This window comes from Strigops habroptila, chromosome 11 (genome assembly GCF_004027225.2).
Source record: "Strigops habroptila isolate Jane chromosome 11, bStrHab1.2.pri, whole genome shotgun sequence".
NCBI classification, from domain to species: domain Eukaryota; kingdom Metazoa; phylum Chordata; class Aves; order Psittaciformes; family Psittacidae; genus Strigops; species Strigops habroptila.
Genome location: NC_046360.1, coordinates 29,526,192 through 29,547,332, shown reverse-complemented (window position 1 = coordinate 29,547,332; position 21,141 = coordinate 29,526,192). Strand labels below are relative to the sequence as shown.

The following is a 21,141-nucleotide window of genomic DNA, read 5'->3' as shown; positions in this document are numbered from 1 at the left end:
TATGAAATCCTAAGGAGCAAAATGCTAGATTTTGTTAACCAAAGAAGTTGAATATTCAAAAAAAATTCTGAAAACAATAGGAAACAAAACTAGAAAGAAATCAGAGGTTCAAAAATAGCTGAGTTTAAAGGAGTGTGAACAATTGATAAGGAAATGCAAAACTCAGCAGCTAACATCAGATTATTAATAATTAAAAGCATTGTATTGTACACTCCTTTGGTACTTGGGGAACCAGTGACGAAGCCTACCAGCAAATCGCAAACAAGAGTTCAGAGAGCTGATGAGAAGCTGTAGCAGTGTAGATCCAGTCTCTAAACCAAGAAACCCAATAAAAATCACCGACTCATTTGATTGCTCAACTTCATTACTGGGTAAAGTAGCAGTACATACAGAAGAAGCAATCAATATAAAAGCATGAGGAAAATACAAATCATTTGACATTACGAACATAAGTTCATAACGAGAAACATGCCAAGTTTTGAATAGATATCCCTAGACACCAGTTTCAGCCCATCATCTACAAGCTCTTTCTCTCCATCAGCTTTGCAAGATCACAAGGAAACCCCCACTGCCTGCAAAGTGCTAATGTAATGCAAACATTAATATGAAGTTGAGAGGGTGTGTGCCTGTGTTTGTTTTTTGAAATGGTACCACCTGTAAATGACAAATGTCTATGGACAAAACACTGATTATACTGAAGTCTTAAGTTATTCCCATACACCATTAATATTTAAAAGTGATTTAGCTGCTTTTCGGTAAAGAGGTTTTCACTTGCTTATTTCCATGGTAAGTGATATTAGAAAAAAAAAAAAAAAAATCTGTATAACCTTTTAGTAAAAAGCTACAAAAATGAAAGTGGAAACAAATGGGAGGAGGGAAAAAGAAAGAAACAAATGAAGACATTTGAAATTCAAGTGGTAAAGAGGGCTTCCACTTAACTGCTGAGTTCATCCTTTCAGTTTACTCCATTCCCCTAAAGCTAGTGCAGATTATCCAGAACGCCTTCTCCTTTGCTCTTCTTGCAGCAAGAAAGCGAAAAAAAAAAGAAAATGCAGGGATAGTTTGAGCACATTAACCTCCTTGGAAGAGAGGGGGACGGGACAAGTTCTTCAGAGAATTGCTTTCTGTCTGCCTCCGCAGTAATGGCATTACACTTGAATGAAAGCAAAATTATGTAGAAGACTGTGAGTTTACTGAAGGCTCAAAGAGATGACAACTGTGGCAGGCAGTAGTAAGCCTTTAATATGTCATGATGTACCAATGTGCACATCCTTCAGTGGATGAATAAATGTGGCTGAACAAAGGATTACACCTGAGCAAGCAACTGCATAGATTAATACATTCGGCATCAGACCACTCAACAACAGAAGCTGTGGGAGCAGAGAAAAAAAAACAATTGTCCAGAAACACCTATCTGTTCTTCTACTATGCTGTTTGTAAGAACAAGCACCGAGGCATGTACATAAGGAGAAAACCCCCAAAACACAGTGGGACTTCAAATCGTGCTGTTGCTATCTAAGCAGAATTGTTAAGTGACAGATGCCCTATGTGCAGATTGATCTCCAGCCTAAGCCAAGTTGCTCTGTGCAGGGTGATATAAACCTCAAAAGTCTATCATGAACTACAATTTAATAAGAAGCCATGGGCTGAAAAAATATAGTTTCATTAAAAAAAAGACAGAAGATCTCTCACTGCACAGGGCTGAGAGGTAATAACAGGAAAATAAAGAACAGGTACTGCATCTCTTGCAAGCAATGAGAATTTTCTTGGTTATTAAATGAAACTCCTCACAATTCACAGCCTGTGCTCTCTGTCATCGCTCACTACCACATTCTACTAGAACACTTACATAAATATATTATCAATACAGAGATAAAGACAGAAGCAATGCAGTCTAATAGGAGTTCTGCTAGTTCCATCGCTTTGGTATTAAGATACCTGCTTTGCTTAACAAGCAGGTATACCGACAGTAAACATCAGGAGCAAGGTAGGCAGTGGGGAGCAAACCAGAGCCCTGAAAGAGTACATTTAAAGTAATAAGATACACAGTGAAGACATTTAAACAGTTATTCTCAATCCCACCTAAATCTGACATTTATTGTGTTGCAGCCATGGGTTACTTACAGTCAAAATTTATTATATATTTACATATTCCTTGAGTGCTAGTGTAATTCGTTATGCCTGTTATACGCCTTCTATCAACACCATTCTTTCTATATCAAAACTTGTTGCTATAATGTGCATTCAGAATTACTATTTTAAGTATTTATTCATTTTGAGGAGGCCCCAAATCCAATAGTTTTACTAGCCATGAAGGGTGAAGTATGACACAGATAACACAGATGTGTTGATGTTCAATGAAATGTTTTTCATGTTGGATTTTCTATGTTGTAATGCTACAGTTGAAAGATCAAAGCATCAAATTCCTACTGAACATTCCTATCAACATCAATGGGCTTTAGATCAGGCCCTCAATGCAGCGTTAACGTAATATATATGTGTTTAAGCATTATCTTAATATTACCTGTAGAATGCTAAATGGGCTAATAAGACCCCATTAGGCTAATTCTGACAAATAAAACAAGGCCTGAATTAAAATAAAAACATTTTTGTTTAGAGCTTTACTGAGCATGGAGAAAATGTCAAAATTATTACTTATAGGAATTCTTACACCCACGAAAGTGAAACTAGCACTTGAAAAGGCTCCCATTAAAAAGATCTCAGAATTTAGTCATAAAGTCTAAGTATCTAAAAATAGAAAGGATCATATTGGTTTAATCTTTATGTATATTCTGTGACTGAAATAAAGGTTTTGAGTTTTAAAAGCCTTAAAAAAACCACAACAACCTCCCCAACCCAAAAAACCTTCCCACCACCAAAAGCATCAAGAAACCTTACAATGTAAGGACTAGACACTACAGGTGTTAACGAGTTTCAGAAAACAAGTATTGCCCTCTGAAGAATACCTAATTTAGCAGAATTATTAAGTCACAAATAATTACTGCCAAAATGTAGATACTTTAGAGAGATGAACAGGAGGGATTACAAGGATGAAACATGAATGGAGTAATAAACAAACAGCTTATTCCTCACCCACTGACAAAAATGCAGACAGAAAGTTTGGTAGCAAAGCTGCTCTCAGCAGGACTCTGGCAGTAACTAACAAAAAGTAGTAGACAACCAAAAGCAGGTGAATATCAAGGCGCATGCAAAACTGCAGCTCCAGAAGACCCTTAGTGTCAGTACTAACGTTGATGCAACTGGGCTGCATCTCTGGTTCACAGTAAGCTGTCGCTGTCAAGACTGAGGTAGCAGGCACTTAAAGTATTTCCATTACAATTATAGAAGAAGAAATTTTGATTCAGATCAATTTACATAACTATCTTCTATTGCACTTCAGTTCAGGCACTTATTATATTAAGCAAGCCCAATTCAAGTGAAATATTTAACATGAGAAAAAGATGTACAGAGGTGAAGCAACAGCTGCTTTTTGCAACCTCATTGAGTGTCTGAAAATGGCAAGTAGATGCAGCTAACAGAGGATGTGAACCCTTTTGTACACACTGGTTTTACACTCTCACCTGGTGGCATAAGGAGGATCCAAAGACCGGCCCTGGGCCATCATATTCCCAGCTGTGGAGCTTTGGGCCACCAGTTATGGACCGATAGGCGGAAGGGCTGGACACAAAGCCAGGGTCAACACAGCACCCAGTTAAACCTCTGCTTGCACCCAGATGTCTTCCAAGTTACATGAAGAGCAAAATCACAGCACATTAAGACTTTTCTTCACTGAAAGTGGTAGTTTTCTTCAGTTACATAAGCCATAAAGTTGCAGGTCATTAAAGTCTGTATTTTTGGCTGGATTTGTAGGTTGGCCTTTGACTTTTTGAAAGAATTTTACCCAGACAACCTACTAAAAACAGTGAGAAAGTTTTAGTCTTCATGAAAAAACTACACTGAAAAATGATGTAATAAAAATCTTTGAGTAAAAAAGATTTTTATATAGATCTCTCCCTCTCCAAAACATTCTTTCCCTTATTTCCTGTGCCAGAAAGTCTCTGCTCTCTCCTCACCACACACTCCCCTCCTTCACAAGCTATTCATGCACAAGCTTTGAAAGATAGTAAGAGACAAGCCGGTTTACATCAAAAATGAAAAAATGAAAGAAAAAAAAATAGAGACAAAGAGAGAGATAAGATTGCTATGGGAATAAAACAAAAACTGTTACTTAATCCAACATAGAAGGATGAGACCTAGAGAAAACTCCAATGGAATTGAAACTGTCACCCCAACCGATGAGGTTATGATCTGCAACAGCTGCTTTTTCTCCCTCATTTATTCTTTGCTTTTATGTAATTTCATTTTCTCCTCAGATACTAATTTACGGAATACCATAATTCACGTTAAGATTCAAAAAACTTTAAAAAAACAAATCAGAAGTAATATTTTCCAGTATGTTGCCCACTGCTGGCACTCACTCAAACTTTAAAAAACTGAAATATGCCCTCTGCATCGATGCTATGGATGTAGATACAGAATTTGGGATTAATCTTTAGATTTTATATATAAAATATACATAAAAAATAGATTAAGACATGTAATTTCCTTTAGGTCTATGGGCTGCAACAAAATTTTATATGGGCTAGTAAATTCGGATATTTGCCTCCAGCTGTAATCAGAGGTAATTCTTATAAATTTGGAGGGCAGAAAGAGCTGTCACATTCTCCCCCCCTGCAACAAAACAGTCAAGGCACCATTAATGTCAGTAGTTTATCTCAAAACCCACTGTCTCTTATCCGAGGTTGCTGGAATCACTTCCCAGCTAGCACAGAACATTGCAGGAAGGAATGAATTTGTCCCATTTTTAAGCTGTTGATACAGGATGTTTCTTGGCATTTTGAAAAGTGTAGGGAAAATGTATTTCCTTCCATCACACATCCCCATAGCTGCCTTGACCCATTAAGTAACATATGGTCTCCCTACACAGCAAACCTTAAAAATGAGGAATGTGATGAAAACTTAAAAGACTCAATTTATAAAGTCTCTACCAATGCATGATCTCTGGCAACATAAAGACCAGAAAATAATCTCGAATGAACTAGCTAAAAAATTTCTCAAACATACAGCAGAGCTTTAAATGATCAGTTTTAGTTGCACTTTAGCTCTTCCAAGCTACACAAAGGTCTCCTAAAAATGACCAAGGAGCAGATTTAAGATGCCACTGTGAGATTTATGTTGGGGTATATTCACATCAGTGTGAATCAAATCCTGTGTTTGGTACTAAGGCTGATAGTGTCATAATTTGCCTGTTACCTTCAATATAACAAAATTTGCCATTCAGTTGTATACCAATAGCAACACCTCTATCTACCACCTCTGAAGTATGGCAGAATCCTTAACTGTATCTAACATTGAACTACTTTGGGATTTTCTATACAGCTTTCAGAGTTATAAATAGTTGTATGAGGAATCAGGATAAAATATACACTAATTACCCTTGACTATGCAAATTAAGATGCTTTTAATTCAGGTTTAAAATATTGTTAAGTTCTCTTCACACAACCACCACCAAAGGCAAATCCACACTATGTTTTTCTTTGCAGCCCTTTGCCTCTTGCTGCAGAGCACCCCAAGATGCAGTGAATTATTTACAAAGTAAGTTCCTCGCGTGCAAAGCAAGATTCGCAGTGCACTGGGGACAAGGTGGCATTTCAAGCCTCTCCAATCTATGATAGTGGAGGAGTGGCACAGGAGTTGTGAAGTGTCCTGCTTTCCTAAAATAAGCTCCTGACATACCCCATTGCCTCTGCTAAACAAAAGTGATGCTAATCCACCAATTCCTCATACTTGGTACTTCTTAACAAAACGACACTTTGGCTACAGGAGCAAACTCTGATGTGTATTTAGAACACCACAGTAAGTTTTGGCTTTGTGACTCTCTTCACACAGACCCCTGTGACTGCATGAAAACTTCCAAGTGTCATTATGCTCTTTCCTGGTAATCTGAATGGAAACAAGCTACCTGGCACAAGGTCACAGCCATTACAATTAGAACCCAGATCTCCTTAAAACCCAAAGCCCTGAATGAGGCTGTTCCAGTTTTCACATTTTACACCACAAGGAAACATCCAGTTGGCTTCAGTATAGCGAGTTCCTTACTTCATGTATCATGCATAAAGTTACTCCACACCTCCCCTACTTCACTAACATTTTCTCTTCCCCTCTGCTGGATTAAAACACTACAAATACTTGCAGTGGCTGGTTCAAATAAAGTGGTTTCTATGTTCAAATGTTTCTCCATAGACTTCTCAGTTCCTAAACACGTGACCCTCAACTACGCAAAACAAAAGGATAGCCAAGCACAAACGTATTTACCTACATGTCATCTGCTTTTCTTCAAAAGAGCCAGCAGCACTTACATAGAAGAAGGTTTACTTTCCTGGCAAAAGGCATGAAATGCTTTTGACTTTAAGACTCCTAAAAAGTCAACAAGAAAGCTGTAACTATTTTTTTTCCATCCACAAAGAAAAAAAACCCCATCACGCTACATTAGACGGCTATATTTTAATATTCTGTTTATAGCTATGGAAATTTGGTTCATTTTAGCATCAATAAGTTCGGATTGTGCTAATCAGACAAGAATATAAATGAGCTTTTATTTGTTTAGGTTTTCAAACATGTATAGAAATATGGTTGAGCTTAAGGTTTTGCTTTACAACCTTGTGTTTTTTACTGAAAACCTAGCGTGAAAATTGTGTTCTCATCCCTGAAATCTCACCACTGATATGTACATCCTGTACTGGAAATGTTAAAGGCTAATATTATCCCATTTGTTATTGAACAAGAAACTGAAAGGTTAATTATGGCAAAAATAAAGCTTTTGTCCAAGAGACTAACAGCAGCTTATTTAAAATTACCAAAAATTAAAAATCTAAAGCATTCATTTTGAACATTATCATTAAGAACAACAACAAAATCAGTACAGTTTCTTCTGGAAGGCTTTTTAAAATACACAAAGTGTTTATTCTTGGTTCTGTTGTTTTCCTGAACATCTGCCAAATTATTCAGCTTTAGATTTCAACCACAATGCACCTTCCCTGTTTTATAACTGTCATTCACAACCACTTTAATGTTTCCCCCCTACACCCCACAGTGTCCTCAGCTTTCCAAGTAAGGGGCTCACACAGCTTATGTTGTCACGCAAACTTCTCCTGAAGTTCCTTTCCCTTGTGTTCCCTCCCCAGTGTCTTTTACCTCTTTCAGTGAAAAGTGTTTCCCCTTGCCCGGCCTGGTATTTTTGTAGCATGACTTGCCCACAGATCTCTTCTAAGGAATAGGTTAAAGGTAGCATCCAAAACCCCAAGAATTATCACACTAGATGAGATCATTCATTCATCTTAGTCTTCATTTATTCTTCAGCAACAGCTAATTATAGATACTTCATAAGGTAGTTTAATCAATGAAGACAGCAGAAAAGCAAGCCTGAGATACTTCCATCTAGTTTGCTATCAAAAGGTAGAAGAAACAATAGGATGGCTACTCAGGTAACGAGTGAAAGCTTTATCTTCCTTTCATTACACAAACCAGCACAAGACAGGCAGTTGGGGTAGAAGCCAGCTGTCCTGCAACAACTCCCAAGACCTCACTTCTTATGAAACTCAGAGTTGCCAATGTTGGAACATGCTAACCCAAAAAGCATCTGTGAGAAAGCTCCTGTCCTACTCTCATGACATGCTGCATGCTACATGCTAAGGTGTCTGGGACAGTAGGCTGAAGCCTTACAACAAGTAAGTAGCCATATACTAAATACCAGGCAATGATTCAACAAGATATTCAGCAAATATATTTCCTAAGGCACTGGAGTTATCACCAGTCTTACTAAATAAATAGTTTGGGTATAGATTTCAGTATTCTGTTACGGGTTACTGTTCAATGCAACCAAGCTCTATAAGCTCTTTCAAGAAATATATTGGAATTACTTGCCATATTGTATTGCACTTTAAACTGCACTAGGCAGAAGCACTGTATAAGTACAGATGAACAGTCTTCATGCTTAGCAATATTTGCAGTAACAAAATTTTATTGCAAGATAAAGCACTTCAAAATTTGTTCTCTGTAATTTATGTAAAAATCAGAATTGCCACCAGCCAAAATGTCTCCATTCAAATGTCATAAATTTTGCATCAAGTTTAATTAATGAAGATAAAGACAGCATTTGACTTGTGGCAATGAAGCATTAGTTGTCTGGAGGTGAGGATTCAGCTTTAAGGTTAAATGGTATCTGCAGCAAGAAGTAGCTGCTTTTCAAGAGAAGGTTTTCTTCAGCTTGGAAGACAAAGCAGAAACTGATGAGACTCTTCAGAGGTACTTAAGGTCTCTTCAAAGAGAGTTTTAATATCACAGCATTTTCCACACTTACAGAATTAAACATTTTTACTGATAGGAGTATGCCCACCATCAAAATACAGACTCCTGTAAATCCACTGAACTTGGAAAGAGCCCATTACATCAATTACAGTATTTTCATTGACTTGGACCGCCCCAGGTTTGTATATAGCCAACAAGAAAAAAAAACATAAGATCATGACCACAGCTGGTCTAGTAGAAGGTGTCCCTGCTTGCGGCAGGGAGGGTTAGAAAGAGATGAGCTTTAAGGTCCTCCCAACCCAAATCATTCTACAAACAAGATACATTTATTCCCTCACTTGATTTCAAGTGAATAGATTAGCATCATTCTCTACTACTGCTCACCTTACTGCAATACCTACAAGGAATGAAAACGAGGCCTAAAAAAAAAAAAAGAAAGAAAAAGAAAAAAAAAAAAAAAAAGCCTTTCTTAAAACAAGTATGCTCCATTGGTACGCTGAAAACAGAAAACTTGCAATGCTAAGGCACACACACACTACACAAGTTTCAGGAACTACAACTACTACACAAGCTGCAGAAAGGCAGAGGAAAGATTTACACTGGTTCATACCAAGAGGTAAAACTGGGCCTCCACTAAGCTACCACCATCTGACAGTTTATAGGCAAAGGATGCCTGCAGCAGGGCAAATTTCTTGCCTCCCAGAGCCTATATACCAGGCTCTTTGCTGTATCCTTTCTTCACCATAATAAAGGAGTAGTTAGGCTTGACAGTATAGAATCATAGAATGCTGGTTTTAGTACAAAGGGTTATCTACAATGGGTGCCCTTTCATATTTACAACAGCAATTTCGTTTTCTGTTACAAGGTCTGTATGAAGCACCCATGACATTAAACAATTTATAGAAAAGCAGAACTCTAGGATCAGTTCCTCATTTTGTAACTAATTCAATAAGCAAACAGAATTTTCTATCAGTGTAATGAATCTTGTCAGCAATACACAAGCAATCCAAGCTAAACAATTTTGACAGTCACTATTGGCACAGATGCATTTTAATGTTATGACTATGCATGTGTAAAGTACAAAAAGGATATTACTATTAATATGCAAAACCATTATGCATTAAGATACAGACTAGCTCTGTCTGAATGCTGTAACTCTTAATGAAAACGGAATTTTAACAAGAGCAGTGTCATAGTGGTAAGTGATGACAGCTATTTATTTTTCCTACAAATGGGTTCTCACCCATACAGAAACTCCTCACTGAAGACTAAATCAAAATTATTGCAAGTTTCTAAGAGCTATACCTGTTTTGCACCAGGGAAAGCATTGTTGACATTCTGCCAATGTCCAACAAACCTACACTAGGAATTATGTTTATGACTGTAAATATACTCCTACACGGGATTATTTTCAATACAAGAATTCACCAGAAATGCAGGAGTTATTTCCTCATCTACATTAAACCAACAACATGTTGATATTTACTACAGCCCTTGGTTTTAAGAAATCATAGCGCCAAAAATAAATAAATGAATAAATAAATATAAAGCACTCTTGTGCCTTCAAAAGATGTTTAGCCACAAGGAAACAGCATCTCACTATGTGAGGCATACCAAGAGGAAGGTAACAGAGGCACCCACATATATCAGGTGAAAGACTTTCTTAGACAGCACACACAAATGCAAGGTAGCAAAGAAAAGAGGACCCATATCACACTGTTTTCTGTAGGATTCCCTTTTTTCCTCTCCGAATCAATATGGGACAGACGTAGGGTCAAAACAGTAACCTGACCAAGATCCTTTGCACATGCTCAAGCAAGTCACCCACCATTTTATAAAACGCTATTCCAGGTGTGGAGAGCCAAGCTTTTCCTCTGAAGAGGATACTGCTACTTTCTTCATGGCATGATTTAATAGCAACAATAAATCAGTAAGAACATGGAAGATTTCTTTTCATGCTCTTCAGAAAATAAAGAACGAGTAAGAATCATGCTTTCCCATTTCATAAGTCTCCTAAACTTCATACTAAGAGAGGAGAGCTGTGGATCTGATACATGACATTGCTGAGCCTGAGGGTTTAACAGAGTTTCTTCTGTGTTAGAGAAAACAGAAGAAGAAATGAAAATGAAAACAGTGAAAACACTTGAATTAACATTAAGAAATACATAGAACATGGTCTAGTTTTAAACTCGTATAGACTATTAAATAAGGAATTGGAAGGAAAACCTCCCTGTTGGTAAATGTCAGTGTAAAGGGACAGAACAGGAACTAGGCTTCCATGTTCAAAATACTTTCTGCACGCTACAGTAGTTTTTAGATGGTGGGTTTTGGTTGGGTGCATTTATTTCATTTTGTTTGGGGGCTTTTGTTTGTTTTGCCAAGGCTTGTCATGACTGGAGGAAAAAGTTAGTTTGGTTGGTTTTTTGTTTAGTGGTTGGTTTTTTTCCTGTTTGGATAAAGTGTAGTCAAGACAGAGTTAGGATACAGTATTTGTGGTGGCAACAAGTTAGAAGTTTACCACAGGAAGTTAGTCCAAGCAGATTCTACAGATCTCACCCTGGACACGCTGTTTGAGATGTGCCCTTTCATCTCGCAAAGAACAAAATTTTCATGTATTTGCACACAGTTCTCCTTGTTTCATTTCTTTGAACTTTCTCTTTATTCACAGCTCTCTTTCCCTTCTAACATCCTTCAAAAGTTGTTTTTCCTCTTAATTCTCAGGAGAAACTTTAAAAAGATACCTTTCCAGGGAGAACAGAGTAGTCAGTTTTAGCAGTATAAAACAGCTGAAAACAGGAGAAAATTATGAGAAAGCAGAAGAAACTAGTGCGATGCAAGCACAGGCATGGGTGCTGCTGTGAAAGGCTGGGCGAGCAACTGCAGTCCTCCTGCCAGGCAGGGCTGCTGGAGGTAGCACTCCCCATGGAGCTTCCTGCTTCCCTCAAGCTGAGCAGTGCAATAAACTGTAGCAGGAAAATTAAGCCGAAATTAGCAAGAGTGGTAAGAAAAGCCACCTGACATGCAGACTGCAGAGAAGCAGTCGACACACTTATGTGATACGTGTTTACCATAATTAGCTTCGATGTTCGCCATATTCACCAGTCTCTGCAACAGCAGCACATCACAGTCCACAGCACTGTGATGTGCTTATCTCCTCTTATATCCTCCCATGTTCTGGAAATGAAGGAACTGCTATCTAGTTCACCAAAAGAATAAACGAAATCAGGTCGGGAGGGGTGAAAGTCCATACAAGCACCAGAAGTATCACACCCAGAATCAATTCATGACTTCACCAAAGATCATGGCTTAGTTTTACACTTTAATTGTTCATAGTGTTCGGCATGTTTTATTCATTTTTATCTTTGAAGTTGTTCTTCAGAGTAATTTAAACATAATATTACTGAAGTATGTGTTTTAAAATTCCTTTCCTAACAAGGTAGACATTTTGAAACTCCATATATATATATATTTAATGCCAAGTAATCACCTTTTTGCTCCCCAAGGTAAATGGACAAAAAGACTGCAGGATCATTAGTAATACAGATATAAGCATACATCAATAAACAAAAACCCAAGGGCCTTTTTTTTTTTTCTTTTCATTAGGTACTCTCACATCCCCACTTTGATGAACTATGAAGATTCACATTAGATAAACAGAAAACAATTCAATGTAGGGTACTGCAGTAAGGGAACTAGTTTGAAATACATTATCTGCAAGGACACAGAATGTCAAGGTTTATAAGCCAAGATCAGCAGCATCTCCACTTCTGTAGCTATGACGTTATTTTGTAACACTGAACTTCAGACAGGTCTTAAAAAGAACTATCTTTTTGCTTATAAGCAGAGCATAAGAAAAATTGTTTTCTACAGAGAGTGTCAGAATACCTGCTGATCTGTCTTAATGATACGTTAAAAGTAAGATGCTCAAGACTGTTTAACAACTTGTTTTATATTTACAGCATGCTCTTACTAAAATGTCTCGAAAGAAATTCAACTACCACATTCCCAAGTGGATTTTAGAAGCATACTGTTCCAAAGGTCTACTAATAATATTCAAGCAATTAAAACAAACAGGTAATATTAGCATTAACCACATGCCCAGTCTCCAAATCGCAGAAGATCTGAATGTTGGGATTGAGACCTTCCATGGAGTTTCATGTGAGATGGGTTAGGGAGCTGGAAATGCTCAGTTCAGGCTGTTCAGCAAATTACACCTGCCTCAAACTCTTATCTCTGCAAGTGCTGACTGTAACTCCAAGCAACATTCTCAATGAAGGCAATATAACAAAATTAAGTCAGGGATATGTATCAATTATGGGTACTCAAGGCTTCCAAGCAGTTCTGCTCTGTCAAGCCATCTGGCTTTTGGCAATGTGAAAAATAACTTTTCCTTGACTTCTTGTTGGTCCTCCATTCTAACAACTCCCCATGGTTACTAAACTGACATTTAGGAAGTACCCTAATTGAAGGAAGATGACCTAGAAATAGATGCGAAGAAGAGCTAGCAGGATGAACACTGAAAGATTCATTTGCACTTCAAAATATTAGCAACATTTTCCTTCTTACTGCAATGGTCATTGGAAATTAAGTATTCTACTAGTAATGAGCTAAATAACAAACATTTCTCTATTAGCAAATGCAATGATAATCAATGCCAACTTTGCTACTGAAAATACTGAATTTTGAGATTTAAATTGCTGAATTTGCAGTTAACATCATCTCTTTCATACCATATCTCTTTGTACAGTTACATTTGCATAGGTCCACTTGTTTATGACTAGATTTCTTTTCAGGAAGTCATTTGGTACACTTGGTTTAATACACTTGAACAGAAGAAACCTTCCCATTCATCCTGGATCCTTAAGGCTTCTCTTCTTCATAGGCAGCAAAAACAAAACTTGCTTTCATCTAAGTTGCTTTTAAATATGACCCAAAAGAATTGATATGACATAAAAATCTAAGAGATTAAAGGATAAAAAAAACCTGCCTCAACAGATGGGTGAAAATCTTTCATCCTTGTAGGAAAAGGTTATGTACTTCTCCACACAAACCACAGCCAGAGCAATCTGAGCAAAGCTTTGAGGGTGGTTCTGCATGTTGCAGCTCATACTCCAAATATTTGTTTACAACTCTCCAAACAGTGATGTTTACAGACTTCTCCATATTACTCATCATAACAGATCAGCAGCACCTGGGGGACCAGGAGAACCCTATGCTTTAAGAGTTAGCCTCCCCTGCTGGGTCTGGATGTAAGTCTCATGTAAATCTCAATGATTTTTATTCCATTTTGAAAAAGAGCATATTGAAATTCAACACGTCAAACCAGAAGATTTGCATGCTTCGCAATTTAAAAAGATACAACTTCAATAAAGTGATGTTTTTCAAAAGAACATTTTACTCTATGTTATCTATGAATGAAATATTGGGGGTTTTAGCCTTCCTTCTCATACTACCTGTATCTCAGATGTGTGTTAAAATTCAAAGGAGAACTATTAAATTGTACAAATGTCACTAAAAACTACAGTACGATAAAATTGTTAGTCCTTATCTTCCTTACCTTTTATCAACCAAAAAACTTATGGAAAGAAATTATTTAAGATTAAAACCCAAGCCTTTTTTAGTATCAATATTCATCTGACACTAACATAACCAAAAACATAATGAAACAATTCACTCTAGCACAAGTAACATGCATAATGCCAATTACCAATATCACATGAAAATTATTCATACATTTTAGTTAAGTATTGCAAGGTAAATATAACAAAAACAATACCCAGCAGATCAACACCAGCAAGGCTACACTTTGAGAAAAATCTTTAGGTAGCTAATGATTTTTAATGTTTCGATTTTACCTGTTGGTTCTTTTTCCCTACAATATTCTTCATTACATCAACTAATCACTTAAAGTTTGGCTTAGTCTATATTTAAATTAAAAATAATGTATCTCCTTTGAATAGCAGCTCTACTGAACAGTCAGCAGAAATCCAAAGTTACACATGAGGGATTCAGAAGCCCATACATACATTCTGCAATAACAAATCATTTTGCTGACATTTATAATGTTGAATTTTGCCAATTCAGATGTGGCAGTGGCTAATTGGCCTTGTAAGTAACTCACCAACAGTAACAGAGCTACAGTGGTAGACATTACCGAGAGTGTACTTATTTCCTCCAAGACTTGATTTTAAGACTAAAAACATATTTTCAAGTATTTCCAGATACAGCCCAAACAAGAGGCATAGCCCTGACTGGGACGTTTGCTGCTACACACATTTGCTGCTACAAGATAAGAGCTGGAAGTACATGAGTGGCATCGAGAAGTGCAATATCACACTACCTTTAATACTCCCATAGGGAAACAGCTCACTGTCACATTCTCCCTCGCTGTTTTGGAATTTTCACAGGCTCAAAGAAAATCACACTTACCGCATGGCTTATGCCATAGCAGCAGGATGGGTCAGACTGACACAGGGAAAGCACGGACCCTGCAGTAAGGCAGTATCTATGCCAAAGTAGCACTAAAAAGGCAGCTTTGCTCCCTGCATTTTAAAGGAGAGAAAAGGAAAGTGCCTCTATTTCAACCAATAATTCTGTGCAAGTCTGGTATGATTATTTCAGTATCAGAAATGCCCAAGACATCTTTCAGAGAGCAATCTGTAAAGCAGTCCCGCAGGAAAATAATTTATATTTTTAAGTCTCTTGGGATTTTCTGTTTCTACAGAAACAGAGACAATATTAGTGCCTTTCACTTTACAGATTGGTTTAACAATGTGACTACCCTTCCTTCGAAGTTTTTTTACTAAGCCAAAAGCAAATCCTGGCCTTCTGAGTCTCCATATAAAGCTAAATCCACATATGTTACTCAGAGTTGTGTTTCCAAGCACCACATGCAGGAATTCAATCCTCCTGAGGGCAGCCAGAACACAAGCACTGGTTACAGAAAGAGGGGAGATGGGAGAAGAGGCTGGCACAGCACAGGCTCAGTATCAGCAATCACAGCCGGGTGACTGCACAGGTCAGCCACAACATCTCTCTATCCATCCCTGTGTTAGAGTTGTTGCAAGGAAAACACATTTATTCACAACAGACCCAGGCTACAAATGTTTTGATTTAAGTACATACACATGTACTACTCTCCTTCTCAAAGTAGTGCTGACCCTTCTGAGGAGATGCGTGTAGGTAATTTGGGCACCATCAGTTATACCTGCTCTTTGCAACCCTGGCAATGCCAACATGCACTGAATAACCAAGAGTCAACCCCTGAGAGCAGAACAGGGGCCTCTCCTCTCCCCCTCACACCTTGGCATCACTAGGGATGCTCAAGCAGAACACATGCTGAACAAAGGGATTGCCAGGAAAAGTGAGGGGCTTCTGCTGCTGCTTAGAGCATTGACCTCACTAAGGTAAAGAGAATTACTCAGAAGAGCTAATGCAGCAGGAAAGAGAAGACCTGAAAAGCAGCGCAAGTTACAAACACCGAGAACTGTCTGCATAGTAGGAAAAGCAAACCTCTGAACTGCTGAAATGGTACAGCAATAACACAGTGCTGCTCCTCGTGAATAAACCCATTTTAGAGTAAACACAGTTTTGACAAAAGCTGCAGCAATCCTTCCCAGTTACAGCGACAATTCAAAGTTTCCAGTTAAAAAAAAGCACATATCACAGCTATTAAATCAGCATACCTACGATGAATGCATTATAAATAACATACTTAATGCATTCAAATATCTTCTGCTTGCTTTGAAAGCATATCTCTATGTAGTTACTTCAGAAGAAAACTGTTATTTTAATTAATTCAATATTTTGTAGTAAGATATCTATTGCACGCTTGGTTTCTAAACTCTATGTAACATTTGCATTTCAAAGCCTCCATGGTTCTATTCCTCAAGCGCAGTTCAAGTCTGGAGTCTAAGGACTCCATGGCTCTAAACTGAAGTTAGAGATCATTGTACATTGTTACCTCCAAGACAGCCAACAAATGATACGAGGAACAACTGTTTCCACAGCAGCAGCATCTTCAGTCACCCAAATTCAGTAATTCTGGTTCAGTCTCAGGTGAACTGTACATGTAGTCTTTCAGGTGGCAAGGTTTAACCTGTTAAAAAAACCAAACATAAAAATGAATCCCTTGATGATCCCCAAGAACTAACTTCCCTGTTAATGCACTTTCTAAGAAATAGAAAGTTGAGAGATCATCTGATGTTCCTCTTTTTTCCTGTGAGTTAACCCTCAGGAGAAGGGTATGTATGCATATCACCTTTAGGCATGTATATGAGATATATGAGATGGTTGACGTTACACAGCCCAGCAGGAGCAGAGCTGATGGGTAAGTTGATTTTGCAGTTCCTACTTCCCACCAATCTCCAGCATTTATTTGTAAAATACACTAGTTTTAAACGAAGAGAGAGTACATGAAGTGCAATCATATACAAAGCACAGTAGCTTAATACATTTGTTACAAGAGCAGCTTGTGTTGCACTTGCACACGTTCACATTGTAGCTAGCATGATGTATCCAAGGCCATAACTGATTTAATTAAAGTCATGTGTAACCCATTCTTTTTATTTTCAATACTGAATCTGTACTTGATATGTGGAACGGCACTGCATTAAGTCTGAAGAGGAAGAAAACTGATGCCACCACCAGTGAGCACATTGCACTCCAGTGCATCAGGTGTAACGACATGGTATGAACTAATTTACCGGCTTCCATTTCTACCTTTGTTACTGGCTAGATGAGAAACAGTTTGCCAAGGTCTACTAGCTCAGGTATGACAATGTTATCTTACTTCTATTTTTTCTTAAAAAAGCTGTACTGTAAGTTTTCTGAAGTTGTATGACAACTGTGGCCTTCATAGTTTGTGCGTGTTGCTTCCACAGCATCCTCTTTCTTCAGAGAAAGGGTAGCTGGGCAAAATGTGAGGTTCTGCAGTACATAAACCAGACCAAATAGTTCCTTCTGGAATTAGCCTGCAGGCAACGCACCAAAGTGTTACAGCCAAGAAAGCAAATTCTGAGGAACCAAATCCAAGAGGTCTAAGCTTGATTTTTCCATGTGATCTGTATTTCACATTACAGTTACAAGTGTTTAACAATTCGAGTAAACAAATCAAGTGTCTGAATTTCAAGCTAAGCGACCCAGAAAAAGAGATCATACAGACGATCTCCTCCAATACATTCCCACCCCATGATACACCAGGAGAATTTATTCTCCCCCAAAAACCATTGCAGGGCCCTTTGCCACAAGAACCCTATCTTTTCTCATCCCTGGCTCACCCAGGGGAAACTATCAGCTTCCACAGCAAGGCACAAGGCGCTGGCAGCAGCATCCTCTCCCCCTGTAATGTCAGAGGTATTGCTTTCTGATTTTTTCATGTGTTTGTACATCAAAAAAATAAGCAAAACCAAACCCTCACATTTCTATCAAGTAATAGGTATTGATCACTCAGCAGGTAGCTGCTGCCAGCAAAGAGGAAAGCTTACTGTAGGGGTACAGCAATTCCCAAGTACCTAAAAAAAGGAGGTAATAGCCCACCGCCAGGCAGCTCTCAGGATCAGACAGTTTGAGGAATCACACACAGTTCTTAGACTTATTATCTGAAGAAGTTTATCATATGCAAGTAACATTATTGGTTTCCAAAAGGAGTCATGCAAGTACAATGAATTCTGTTAAGTTTGCATGTTAAAAACACCGTAACAGTGCTTTGGCAACATTATAATTCATCCTTTCCTAGAGCCAAAAATCTCTGAGGTCAGATGCACATGCTGAGGAGATCACATAAACGCAGGCAGAAACCTGTTTTGTGTCAGATATGCAATTTTTATTTTTTTCTAAAGCAAAAAAAGTAAAACGAACGAACCAACCAAACTCCCAAACAAACAGTAAATGAGAAAAATACTTTTGGTTGAAACTGAAAACTTGGATTTGGTCATTCCCTGCCTTGTGCTTTCAGGGCAGCCACAAATGAGCAGCCGGACAACCAACCACTGGCCCAGGACATAGCCCCAGATATTCCCATAGCCATCAGAGACCCCAGCCATGCCAGTGCCACACCAGCCTGGTGCAGGGGCATCTCAGGACACCCCCAGGTTTGGTCTGCAACATTAAATCCTGCCCAAGCACCACGATCCTAGCTCATGCAAACCACTGATCTTAGAGCTGCAATGTTTGCCCTGAGCAGTGAGGATAGCCAGAAGAGCAGGAAGAGGAAAGGGGAGGAGGTGAAGCAGGAATACTAAAGTAGGTCACTCTCCTATGTCAGCTTTCTCGCAGTCTTACAGGAAATTAAAGAAAAAAAAAAAAAAAAAAAATCAAACTATGGAAAAGCCAAATTAATTTGATTTTGTTCTTTTAGTGCTCTGGGCAAAGCAGAAAGTGATAGATTCAATTCAGACATAGGGAAATGAGGAAGAAGGGGAAGTGTTTTGGTAGAAGCTAAAAAAAAAAAAAAAAATAAAAGAAAGAAGTTTTATATGTGGGTATAAAATCATAAAAATACATCCCAACCTCTGCCTGCACTATATTTTAATAAATTTTAATATCTAAAAGAGAGCATGGCAGTTACCAGCTAGCAAACATTGTAAGATTTAAATTACTTTAAATGCTTTATTTTCTCTCCATTCTGAAAGATTTTCCTAATCTAGGATCTATTCCTCAATACCAAAATCTCATTTTAAACCATGACACTTTGTAATGTTCAGATTTATAGCTTTAAGCCAGATAAACATATCTTTATGCTTAATAACACATCAGTTCTTTACAAAGGAAGATGCAAATTCACATGCACACCCATGTAACACCAAGCAGACACCAAAGTATAGAATTCTTGAAGTTTATCCTCAGTTCACTGTTGAGCAACAGCCTTCCTACTAAAGAAGAGAAGCCAAAAGGTGGTTTTCTCTGCTGACACCATACGAGCGTGGTGCTGACATGCTTTGTAACCCTCCATGTACCCAAGACACACCATGGGCTCCCTGCCCTTCCCTTGGCACCAAGGTTGCCTCTGACAAGCCGGAGGATGGTATTTGGCTGTTTATAGACCTTCAGAGAGTATGTGGCACTGGAGTAAGCTCATTGCTTTGAAATTGCTCCAAAAAAAAATCATGTATTGAGTACCACTGCAGCTCAGCTTTACTATAACCACTTTAGAAAAAAAAAAAAAAAAAAGTTACTGTATTAATCTAAAAATTAGATACCCATCTGAAGTAACAGAGAAAAATCCATTATATTACAAAGATTGCAGCAAGTTACTTTTCATAATATATGTATTCCAATTATCCAGCACATGAAAGTAATCTGCATCGAAGTTATTCACTGCCAATGTAGGGATTCAAAATCAGATGACAATGTTGGCCATCTCTGTCACCTTCAAAGCTCTTTAGACAACCCTGGTTGTTTTTCAGATCATTCACATTCAGAAAGTGGTGAGGAAGAAGTACAAAAAGAGAGGTCCCAGCTCCTTTCCATTTGACTGTAATGTTTCAAATATATCAAATCTTACAAATAGAGATTAACGTAGTATTAATAGCAAAGAATAATTTCACCTCCCCCTTGTTTTGCAGAAGTGAAGGGGTAGATCCACAACGTCATTTTGGTGCTTTGGAAATAACTGGACTTAAAAAACCTCCACAAAAATTCTGCACTTTGTATGTAAAGGCGAAAAAGAATAGAAAAGGCAAGCAGCACCTGCCGTGGTTGGAAAAGATGGTAAAGAAACAAAGAGAGTAACACCCACAGAATACTTAAAAGGAAATATAAATATATTTTTAAAATTAGAAGGATTCCTAGGATTAGATAGTGTGCTGGTTTCAAGAAAAGCCTAAGATCTTTCAAAACAGTCAGAAAGCAAACCTGCAAAGTGGTGCGAACACAGCAGGAAAAAAATAACAGATTTAATTTATTATACATTTCTTTGACTTTCAGAGGTAAGTAAATTCTCCCGAGTTCCTCTGAGCAGTCTGTTGAAGAAAACCACAGGATAGAAAGTAAGAAAAAAACCCAAACAACCAAACAAGCCAACAGACAAATTACATACAATGAAAGCACACACATAAAAAAACCCCACAATATTAGCTGTCCCAGACCTACGCACTTTCAGATCATACAATATAGCTAGTGATGGAGAAGAATGTCTGAAAGAAATAGAAAGTTTGGGAAAGGTTCAAGAATCAGTAATTTTATTCAGTGACCTTAGTATTTACTACCTAGAGCCAAGTGTAAAAAGCACTAGCTCCCTATAGGTGGAACTTCAATTTCTGTATATAGCATCGGAACTTGTCAGATCTAGATGACTAGTTCAAGTTGAAGTATGAGTTTGAGCTAGAGGCATTTGTAGCATCCCCAAGTCTAAATTAATCAGAAATTCCTGGAACTTCAGAGAGCTATAGAGACCTAGAACTTATTTATCTTTATTGATCACAAACCACATCACAGAAAAGCTGATATACTGACACTAGAGGTCAGCCTATATTTGCAAAGGGAAAGAATTATTAGAATCTCATCTTGATAAATTATGAGATTAACACTCTAGTTAATGATAGTCATCTCCACGGGGCATCATAAAAATGAGATGTACTGATTACTGTGTAACACCCCTCACCAACTTCAAGTGTCCTATTTCTATTTTGGGGGGAATATACGTTTCTTGTTTCCCTCAGAATGAAATTACTAGCTGTGAAAAATTACCCAATATACTTTGTTTCAATGAGGAATACCTACATGGTGGGTTGTTACCTTCCACATCACTAAATCAAATCGTTGCCTCTCATAGTC

The 21,141-nt window shown here is 37.9% G+C and overlaps 1 protein-coding gene across 3 annotated transcripts in view; it reads right to left on the bottom strand.

Annotated features, from left to right (window-relative positions):
• The window catches only part of LOC115614562 (contactin-3-like), a 104,721-nt gene that overhangs the window by 62,046 nt on the left and 21,534 nt on the right, over positions 1-21,141 (bottom strand). For all 3 annotated transcript variants that reach the window (XM_030501595.1, XM_030501596.1, XM_030501598.1), the window contains exon 2: positions 16,331-16,465. In XM_030501595.1, the coding sequence (XP_030357455.1) occupies positions 16,331-16,385 (55 nt within the window). In that variant the 5' untranslated portion in view covers positions 16,386-16,465. The remainder of the gene's footprint in view (positions 1-16,330; positions 16,466-21,141) is intronic.